Below are 11,275 nucleotides of genomic sequence, written 5' to 3'. Positions count from 1 at the left end.
GGCAGCTGGTCTTTTCCAGCTATGGCCCAACAACAAAGAAATTAAACCTCTCATTCCAAGCCCACCATGGGAGCTAATATAAACTAGGGTCAACTGGCCGAAAAGCCCCCCTTTGCTGTTGGTTTGATATTTCAGAGGAAGCGGGGGAGGAGGGGCTTGCCCGACGTGGCTGCTCTGGAACACACACCCACAGTGTAAGATGAACAGCCAAAACGTAACAAAAAAAGCAGATAACCAGGACATAGCGTAAGTACACAGTACTTTGTGCTGCTCCCAAAGTGAAAAAAGGCAGGACAAAGAGGCAGAACTGACCACTAGCAAGCACAGATTTTTGAAGGACACTGCAACTAACAAATGAAAACGCTGGAACTCACAGAATAGTATACTTAAAAGTATACAGCAGGCCAAACGCTTACGCTCGACCTAAAGAAATAAAAGAAAGTTTAAACTGCGCTATGGAGACAATGCAAAAAATGTAAATTATAAAAGCTTTTTAAATGAATTAAAACAGTATTCATGACCTATTTCTACTTTATATGCTGAATAGAATGTCAGTACTTAAATAGCCAAAAGTAAACAACATTTAATCTATATTACAAAATGTTGTATTTTATTTAAGTATGTGTTCTATTAAATCAAATAAACTAAACCAAAACAAATTGTGATGCATTAAATCACATGAACTTATATTTCAGCAGAATAAATGAAAATATAATTATTTACATTGCAATTAACGTTTCTCAAAATTTTGCCGTCTAGAATGGTATTAGCGTAGTGGTGAAAAGGACATTACAGCGTGGTAATAAATTGTCATAGGAACCTTTACATCCTTATTTCCCAGAGGTTCAGCTACACTGTTACTGAGTATGTTAAAAGGAAAAATTGGTGATGGGGCCTTTTACACGGTTACAGTTAATGCCTGGGGATTATCGATTTTTAGCAACAGAACAGACCTCAGATATATTGTGGTGATAAATATCTATCAGACCGAATTTCTCTAGCAAACCTTTGCTTTAACTCTTTTAGGTTTCAGGTTTAGATTGGAAATAATTAAAGGAAATATTAATCTTCTTCCATTTCAAGCATGCTTTTCTTGATATCATCCAAAATCTTTTGGGACGATTCACAAAATTATTTTTGGCTAAGGGAAGCACTCTTATATTAGTACTCTTCTACATACTTGTGCATGCCTTTGCATGCCTTTGTGAATCGTCCTTCAAATGTCCAACTCTCTATTAGTAAATGTGCACAAAGGACACAGTCTGTTCTATTTCTACTAATTGTTTAGGAATAGCTCCTGAATATTTACATTTTATTACTATTTTTGTTTTGGGGACCAATCCACAAATGCATGTAAGAGTACGTGAAAGTCTAATTCACAAGTACTACATTTATGTACTCCAAAATGTTGTAGGGGTTACTCTGTTACAAACATTAAGGATATCCCCTCCGCCTTATTACGATTCCCATAGGATATAATGGGATTGTAATATGGCAGACGGGATATCCATCATGTTTGTGACAGAGTAACCCTATCCACCAAACTTCAAATCAGGCCCTTAATCATTTAAAAGGAAACATCATATTAAATTATATATCACTAATCAGATGTTTCTGAAGCAAAACCTTCATCTAGACTGGAGGGTATTGAAGATTTGAGGGATATATTTCTGTGACAAACATAAATTGTGTATAAAGTTAGCCTGGTAGCTGGGGCATGCCTCACGTCAATGGTTTGCCCTTTAGCACTCACTCTAAATATGTGAGGTATTCTTGCCTTATTTATCTAGATCACTTTTCTTTCTTGATTATCATATTCTGCGAGATTGACAAATGAAGGCAGGACCATTTCCGCAGCTTGATATGTTACTGTGAGACAAATATTTTAACAGCGGCAAATATAGTTTAAAATTCTTACCTGCAGTGAATTAAGAATAGAAAATATAATATGCAGTGCCAGAACTGGAGTGTCCACAGCAACAATGGCAAAACCGATTGCCCAAGTAAGACCCAAAATTGGAGATAAAATTGCAATTCTTTTTCCAGTTTGCAGGACAATGTTTTTCTCCGACGGCGCCACTTCTCCAATTGTAGGCCTCTGTACTTTTATGATTACAAGCACTAGTATCATGACATTTAGGGAAACAGCGAAAAGTGCTGGCAGCACAAAGGCAAGAAGTGCTTGAGTCTCATCCCAGTTGAGCCAACAGGCATCTTCCCTTATGTAGCCCTTGGTCGGGCCTGTAATAATTAACGTTAGAACACTGATGAACAGTGGGCAAGCGTAACCAATGGTGAAAGCAATGCACATCATGCGATTCCTTCCCAACTCATGGAAAATTAGGACTGTGCGGTAGAAAATAAGGAGACCCAAAGTAAGCATCCAAAAAAACAAAGACAGATAAAAGAAGTGAATGAAGAACGTGGCGGATATGCAGGAAGACTTTTGGTTGCTACTTGGCCCGTTCTTTTGTGCCCATTCTGTATTGATGGCTGCTACGATGAACCAAATGTCAGCCAGCAGGAGCGACAGCGATATGTTAACGATACAGACGTGGCGCATAAATGATGTGGTCTGTTTTGTTACATGCCTCCAGACCAAAGCTTCAACAATGAGGCACAAAATCAAGCTTCCTAAAGAGATTGACAGTCCAATATTGGCAATATAGCTGAGGATTACGTCTGAAGGTGTTGTCGCTGACATTAACATTGAGAAGGAGGTGAGGTGAGAACATCTGCATACAACAGCTGTGTCGGTTTCATTCTCTGGAAAGCAGGCATGATTGTTCCATGAGGTGACAATGAAGTCCCAGAAGACACAATTTACTTGCAGCAGACTGTTATTGATCTTCTGAAATGTTAGTGAAACGTCATTGATAAGCATGTGTTCTTTGACAACTACTGACATTACAAGTCCATTGACCAATAAATTTCTGTTTGAGTGTTTCGGCAAAATTTTTCCTAAGGTAGGATAGGCAATGCTTACAAGAGTGGAGCCTAAAGGGAGCCTCTGAATTTGTTCTTTTGGTATGAATACCTCTCCAGTCACATTAAAATGAGTATTCATAAACACAGCACTGTAGCCCGTCTGAAGAATATTTTGATTTACTTCAATAGCCTTTATTTCAATGAAAGGCTTGCATATGGTAGGGGGAGAATTTTGGGAGTGCAACTGTTTTGCAAATTTCTCCACTGATTGTAAAAGCCGGGAACTGGCATCTTTTTCATTTTCAAGGAGTATTGTCCAGTTTTGCACAGTAACAGTATCCAGTACATAGTTCACTGTTTCTATAAAATCCTGCAAAACAAAACAATCAGGTTCTTAGCAGAGAATCCGTCACAGCAATTATTTCAGGTGCAATCTTTGTGTGATATTTGTGTGTCAGAACTTTCTGACAGTTATTTTCTGTGATGCATAAGCTCATGTTTTCTAGGGTGTGTCTTTTCATGCACCAAAACCACTTTGGTGACTGTCCATAATAATAATATTTTTCACTTTGAAGAATACTTTTAGAATGATTGCGAGGCATTATTTGTACTTTCGAGGGCATCGATATATGTTTTACCTACTAATTCACACGGCCTCAACATACTACTGAAACAATAACAGTGCCACGTTTATACATATCACTTGCTTATTAAAATATACGTTTTGATTTCATTATAACTTTTTATATACCTAACTGCATTTCAATGCATTTAACAAACTGGAAGAACATAAAGGAAAAACTGGCTTGAAATGTTTGATGAAGGGTCAAAATCATCATACGTTTTCAGTAATATCTCATAGTAAATGTTTGTTGCTACTGGGACAAATGTTGCATCGATCATTCTGAAATTACACAGGCCACCAGGAGAAGCTCTAATAAGATGCCTTCTTCCAAAACACTACAAAAAGGTCGAGAAATGTCGAAGAAATAACTGAAACCGAACTCTTAAACATTAAAGGTAAAAACAAACCTAGACATTCACATTTTAAGAGAGCTTTGTACATTTGTTCCTAATAATGAATAAATACTCTCTTTGTGTTTTCCACTGATAACGCTACCTAAAATTAAACAGTTAAAACAATGTGCTGGATGAATTATGAAAGACATTGTTAAAGTAAAATCCATTTCCAAAAGTATAGGTATTAATATTCTAAGATTTTGGTTTAAAAGAAGCTTTAAATGAAACGGTGAAAGAAAAAGGTGATATGGGAGGAAGGGGGAGACCGGAAAGACAAGATGGACTGTTGGAAAGAAAGCCAAGTAGGACCTTGTTGCAATACTCGACTTTGCTCCCACAAGGCTAGGCGATAACGTGGGCAGGTAGCTGCCTCTGCACTTGCCTTTGTGCATTATTCGTGTGCTATAGTGACAAATAGGACGGCCTATGTACTCTGTCAGTAAGTATGTTGTGTTGAGTGGACTCACTCAAGAGCCCACTTCACAAACGTGATTCTTAAATCTTCGACTTTCATTGAGGACACAAGATGGATTGGAAAAAGGCGACCTATAAGTAACTAAACCAGTCGTGGCTCGCAGTGCACAGAAGGGGTGGGGCGGCACTGGAAGGGTGTTTGGGGGGAATAAAAATTAAATGAAAATAAATAAATAAATACTTACCTTGCTCGCCAGCGCTGTTCCATCCGCTCAATCGTCCTCGATTGCAGGTGGAGGTTCCCAGCCTGCCCTGCGGCCAATCCAAGTGCTGCTTTGAGCAGCGTCAGGATTGGCTGGGAGCACCCAGCCAGGGTGCTCCCAGGCGGACTGAGAGCCTGTGAAGGCTCTCGTCAGCCTGGCAACTGTGTTACTGGGCTGGAGAGAGCCTATTGCATGTGTGTGTTTGGTCAGCCCGAGACGGCCGGCCAAACTCACATGTGCCCTCCCACTCACACCTCGTTACCCCCGTGGCCACACCCCTTTACAAGGAAACGATTATAAACTCAGTTTATTATCATTTCTTTGTAAAGGTTTTGCAGCTGCTGGCGGGTGGAGGTCACCCCTCTGCCCTAATGGAGGAGCTGCCCCTTAAATAAACCTGTACCAAAAGAAGTGAAGATTTACATTCCTGCTTGAACATACTTTTAAAGGTTTTTTTCTCTCTGCAAACATTCCCAAAAGTGCACCAGGTAGCTGCCCATGCATCGGTTTCCAGGTGAACTTCTCTTTCTTTTTCCCTATTGGGAAAATACATTTTTCTACTTCCCCATTAAAGCTGGGGGATGATCCCTTCTCCTTGCCTTATGAGAAGGGGAGTTGCACCAGCCTGTGGCTGATGTAACTTTACAAACATTTTCACGGTGGTAAAGGGCCATATCGGAGTTTCAGAATAGCTACAAATTAACATTTTTGTGGATGCTCTCAAACATCCAAGGTACGCCATTACTTCAATTGCCACCTTCCCACCTTTATAGTGGGATTAACAAATATGTATTTCTCCATTTCTCCATGGGTGGAAATTTGCAGTAGTAAGCCCATTTATGTTTGCTAGGAATCCATTTGTAAATTCCTTGTAGGCTAAAACAAGGTTTTGTTTGATGCAATAACTTTTCTTACTAGGGTCCAAGCACTCTAAGAGGCTTATGATTATGACAGACAAGTGGCCTGCTTACAGTTATGTTTGATGTTATGTAACTGTGCAATGCTCACTAGGCTATATGCGTGCCCACCTTGATCATTTGATGTATGTATGTAGGTACATATTTATGTATGAGGCACTTCTATAACGCAAATCTAGCCAAAAGGTGGTTTAGCGCTATACAGGGTCAAAGACAAGCATAATTTCGACAAGTGACATAGCTTGTGGACTGTTAATGCATTGTTATGTAGTGTTCTTTGATGAGGTGCATTTTCAGCTCTTTACTATACTGCAGCAGTGTTAGGGTGGTCCTGATGGCCATGGGGATAATTTTCCTGCTCCTGGGTGCCTAGATGAAAAATGCCTGCTGCCTTGTGCTTTAGGTCTAGCGTAAGCCTTTGGCCTCTTGTATACTTTTTAATTATACTTACTGTGGGCCTAAAGCGAAATCATTTGCTCGTTTCAGTCTTGTCAAAAATCCTTCCTTGCTAGTGGTCAGTCATGGCTGTTAGTCCCTTCTTTTTCTCTTTGGCAGCAGGGATTAACTACTGTATATTTACACTTTGTCCTGTTTATCTGTTCTTTTGGAGACTTTTTTTGTTAATTTCCTGCTTATGGCGGACACACGCCTACCTTTTATCTACACATGCACAACTTTTTTTTTTTTGTTTCCTGCTCATGGCGGACAAGCGCCTATGTTTTAGCTACACAGGCAGCGTGTTTCATGTTTTAACGGGGTGCCCGCTTTCTTGTTTTCAATATACCTATTGTACAGCTCGCAGGTCGCCATGCCCATCTTTAATGCATCTCCTACTCCGTTTCTTCCACCCCCTCCCCGGACTCTCTCTCGCCCTGCATTCATGTCCTGCCAGCCCCCGCAAATTATTATAATGACGCTGGTGTTTGTTTGAATACTAACTTTTAAATTACATGTCCAGGTTTCCTGCTGCCTCCTGCAGGACCTGCCAGTGCTTGATTTAAGCTGCACTGGGCTCTTGGCTTCCAGGGGATGCCAGCCCTGAAACACAAGAGATCTCCAGCTCTCCTCCTCCTCACCTCACCTTCCCCTGGAAGCCTTTGTGCTGTTCGGAGAGCACCAGGGCAGGCACAGATTGTTGCCCTATCAGAAGAATGTAAACAGCCTGGGCAGGCAGCGTGTAAGAACCTTGGTTGTGCTTGGAACTGAACCAGTCCCATGTCTCCACACACACTTGCCCCTTGTTCAGGTAATAGGCAACACCCCTCCCTCTATGCTCGCACTCAACGGCTGCCCTCTTCGTCTCAACAATGTGAACACAAAGGGGGTTATTACAACTTTGGAGGAGGTGTTAATCCGTCCCAAAAGTGATGGAATATACCACCAGCCGTATTACGAGTTCCATAGGATATAATGGACTCGTAATACGGCTGGTGGTATATCCGTCACTTTACCATCACTTTTGGGACGGATTAACACCTCCTCCAAAGTTGTAATAACCCCCAAAGTGCCTAAAGCCATAAGAAATGCAACACAACACACTTCTTCACAGTTGTTTCGACCATAGCTGCCAGTTTGTATTTTGTGTTTCCTCTCTGAAAGATGCTACATTTTGAGAAGAGCCACTTAGGAAATTGTCAGCGAATTTAGGGCTTGGAAGTGTGCAGTCTTTTCTTATTCCGCAATGCCAGCCTCAAGAGTGCAACAGTGCAGCGCCGTGACGTGACCATGCACGTACTTGATTTAATCTTCCCACAAAAGGTCTGGGAGCGGGGGAAGGGTGGCCGGGGCACATCAATTGTAATAGAGACACTCAGCGCGGCCCATACCATGTCAAGATGCAGAATTCAACACCAGGGCCTTCCATGTATATTATATTTTTGCTATTACTTGCGTTTAACAGCACTTCATTAGAAAGCCTATGGTTGCTTGCAGCCATGCGGCCTCCTGCATTGTATTGCTAGAAAGCACTGCTGACCCTATGTGATCATGGACACATATGCCTGTAAACCCAAATGTGAGCAACCTGAAAACCTTTACTTTGGACTACATGGTCCTTCTGGCATCTGCACTGCCGTTTGCTCTTGCGGGGACATCCCAGTCTCCTCTTGAGCTTCTGTAAACTGCAGCTTTTTTAAACATTCACAGCTGCATTTGTGGAACCCCAGAGAACCCATAAATGCAGTTGTGAATGTTTAGAAAAGCTGCAGTTTGAGCCTCAGATCCCAAAAAACTGTAACTGGCTCAACGCTTTTTTCCCTAATATTTGCATTCTACACCACTCCATAAGAGGACATGTTGTTATGTACTGCCCCACCCCCTCTGCCTCGCGTGCTGTAATACCTGAAAGTGCTGCAGACACTGTGGTCATGAGCTCATAATCCCGTATTTCCATGTTGTTTTAACCGGTTGGGTGCCTGGGACGAGCTGGGCTCCCCATCGTCCACGGTTGCTGTGTGCAGAGGACGAGCCCAGCTCGTCCTGCACCCAGCCCACAGGGGAGCGCAAGCGCTCCCCCGTGGGCCTTCCACCCACACCCCCCATCAGGGATGGAAGGGGATTCACTTACCCTTCCATCCCGACCCCCCACGATCCTCCCCAGTGATGTCCAATGACGTCAGCACGCAATCGCGTGCTGACCTCATCAGAGGTCACCTCCCATGCTTCCAGCGCGATGTAGAAGAGAAACGCTAGGCATTTCTCTTCCAATTGGAAGTAGAGGGTGGGCAGAGGCATGAAAGGATAGGAAAGGCCTTTTCTTTCATGTCTCTGCAAGCATTTCTGCTGCCCGATTGCGATGCGATCGGGCAGCAGAAATGCCCACTAGGCACTAGGGATTTTTTTTAAATATATTTATTCATAAGGGGAGTGGTAACTTGGGCAAGGGCCACTCCACAGCAGGGAAAATAATTTTTAGGCCTTTTCTTCCCCCCCGGGGGCAGATCGGCCTATTATAATTAGGCTGATCTGCCCCCGGGGGCAGAAACCCCTAGACACCAGGGATATATATATATTTTTGTTTACTTTATTTTTTTATATGTGGGTAGCAACCCCTTAGGCAAGGGTCACTCCTCTGGGGGGCAAATAGTCTTTAGGCCATTTCTGCCCCCCTTGGGGGCTGATCGGCGGGGCAGAAACCACTAGACACCAGGGATTTTTATTTTTTAGCATCAAATTCATGGAATGGGAGCGACCCCTTAGACAAGGGTCGTGACCCCTTAGGCAAGGGTCATTCCCCTGGGGGGGAAAATTTATTTTACACCATTTCTGCTCCCCTTGGGGGCAGATCTGCCTATTTCTATTAGGCCAATCCGCCCCCAGGGGGGGCAGAAACCACTTAGGCACTACGGATTGGTGTGTGTATATGAGTATGTTTTGTTTGGGGGGCAGCCCCTTGGGCAAGGGTCGCTCCCCAGGAGGGCACATTACTTTGGCCATATCTCCCCCCCTTGGGGGCAGATTGGCCTATTTTTGGAAGGCCCATCTGCCCAGAAAGCCCACCAGTGACCAGGGAAGATTTTCTTTCAAAATAAGAGGGTGGGGGTATGGCCATACCTCCACCCCAAATAAATGGGGCCAAAGTTCTTCTGCCCACTAGTGAGCAGATGGGGCAATTAACCCTGATCCGCCCCCGGGGGGGGGGGTGGAGGCAGCAATTCTACTGGATGCCAGGGAATTTAAAAAAAAACAAAAAATAGTGGGGTGGTGGCTACCAACCAGTATGGGCACCCCAACTGAAGGGGTAACAGTCTTTCAGCTCTCCCCCACACACTAAAACATCTTATCCCACGGCAAGCAAGAGGACGTTTTATTATTTGGGGTTTTGGTTTTATATTTGGGCCATGAGAGCTTGGCTAACTCTCGAAATCGTCCCACTTGGAATGGTGAGGGCTACACTTTTTGGACTTTGGGACGCTGCCATGTAGAAAAATCCACAAGACCTAAACATATCTGAAAACTAAACATCTGGGTGATTCCAGGGTGGTGTGCTTCAAATGCACCTGCACCATTTTCTTACCCAAGATGCCCTGGAGACCTCCAACTTTGCTGGAAATCACACATTTTTCCCACATTTTTGTGATGGAACCTTCCGGAATCTGCAGGAATCCACAAAATTCCTACCGCCCAGCATTGTCTCATCTATACCGATAAATATTCTGCCCCACTTGTCAGCCTAAAAATGTTTTTTTTCAAACTGCCCTTTTGGACCCGCTTTGGTTCCCCCTTAATTTTTACATGTTTTTGGCTTTTCTCTGTCACAGGCGCTTGGCCCACCTACACAAGTGAGGTATCATTTTTACCGGGAGACTGAGGGGAATGTTGGGTGGTAGTAAATTTGTCCCAGTGCGTTGATCCCACACATAAATGTGGGAAAATGTGATTTTTTACTTAAATTTGAGGATTGCTGAGGATTCTCGGTAAGAAAACATTGGGGGATCCACGCAAGTCACACCTCCCTGGATTCACTCGGTGTCTAGTTTTAAAAAATGTTTGGGGTTGGTAGGTTTTCCTATATGGCTGCTAAGCCCAGGACCAAAAACGCAGGTCCCCCCGCAAAAACAGGTAGTTTAGTATTTGATAATTTTGATGTGTCCACATAGGGCCTCATTCCGACCCTGGCGGTCAGTGTTAAAGCGGCGGCCAACCCGCCAACAGGCTGGCGGTCCAAAAAATGGAATTCTGACCCTGGCGAGAACCGCCAACACAGGCCGCCGCTTTAACACTCCGACCGCCACGGCGGCACAAACAAACAGCGCAGCGGTCACTGCCAACAGCCAGGCGGCAGACAATGTAGCGCCCACCCTATCACGACTCACCAATCCGCCACCTTTTCCGGGGCGGGAGCCCCGCCGATAAAAACACGGCGGAAACAGACATTTCCAATGGAAAACGCTCACCTCGACACACTCCACGCGGAATCGGGACAGCATGGAACCGGAACTCCACATCCTCCCAGCCATTGCCTTCCTGCTCTTCTTCCAGGATCACGAACGTCGCCGCAGACGACAACGGTGAGTACTGCACCTACGACACAGGGGAGGGGGGAGGAGGAAAGGTTACGGGCACACACATATGCCACACACCCACCCCCACCCTCACCCCCACCGAAATACCTACACACCAATGCAGATTAAAAAGTCAGAGTGACACCCCCAAACCCCCAAAACAAAAATGCAAAGACAAAAGGCAATGATTGTAAAAATAGAACTATGTTATAGCAATAATTAAGTATAGCGAACTTAGCAATATATAAAGAATTATTACACATCTAGAACTATATATATACAAGTAGCAAAAGTCCGGCACAGTTTTGCAAAGTTCAAATGTCCGTGGGCCAATGTGCAGCAACACATGGGCAAAGCCCACACACGAGATCGAGTCCATTGGAGAGAACACTGCTGGGGCATCACAAAAATAAAATACTGGCACCTCAGGGGGAAGGGAAGAGAGGGCACCTCAGCCACATGAGTCCACGACGCCAGATCCACGAAGGGCCTCCATGCCCACTGTGCCATCCTGGGGAGTGCAAAGCCACAGTCTCTCAAGTCTCTACAGTGGGTGGATTGCCCACTGTGCCATCCTGGGGAGTGCAAAGCCACAGTCTCTCAAGTCTCTACAGTGGGTGGATTGCCCACTGTGCCATCCTGGGGGGTGCAAAGCCACAGTCCATCAGGTGGATTACAGAGTCCACTGGTCATGGAGGAGGCATGGTGGGCAGAGTGCCTCGTGAAGCCC

The 11,275-nt window shown here is 44.2% G+C and overlaps 1 protein-coding gene across 1 annotated transcript in view; it reads right to left on the bottom strand.

The window, feature by feature from the left end:
• Nucleotides 1–1,791: 1,791 nt before the first annotated feature.
• The window catches only part of LOC138297146 (adhesion G-protein coupled receptor F1-like), a 236,413-nt gene continuing 226,929 nt past the window's right edge, over nucleotides 1,792–11,275 (bottom strand). The window contains exons 9-10 of the mRNA XM_069236636.1: nucleotides 1,919–3,298; nucleotides 1,792–1,818 (exon numbers count right to left, since the gene is read on the bottom strand). Coding sequence (XP_069092737.1) covers nucleotides 1,792–1,818; nucleotides 1,919–3,298 — 1,407 coding nt within the window. The remainder of the gene's footprint in view (nucleotides 1,819–1,918; nucleotides 3,299–11,275) is intronic.

The sequence above is a fragment of the Pleurodeles waltl genome, chromosome 5 (assembly GCF_031143425.1).
Source record: "Pleurodeles waltl isolate 20211129_DDA chromosome 5, aPleWal1.hap1.20221129, whole genome shotgun sequence".
Classification (NCBI taxonomy): Eukaryota; Metazoa; Chordata; class Amphibia; order Caudata; family Salamandridae; genus Pleurodeles; species Pleurodeles waltl.
Note: the sequence above shows the minus strand (reverse complement) of the source record. Positions and strands in the feature narration are given on the sequence as shown.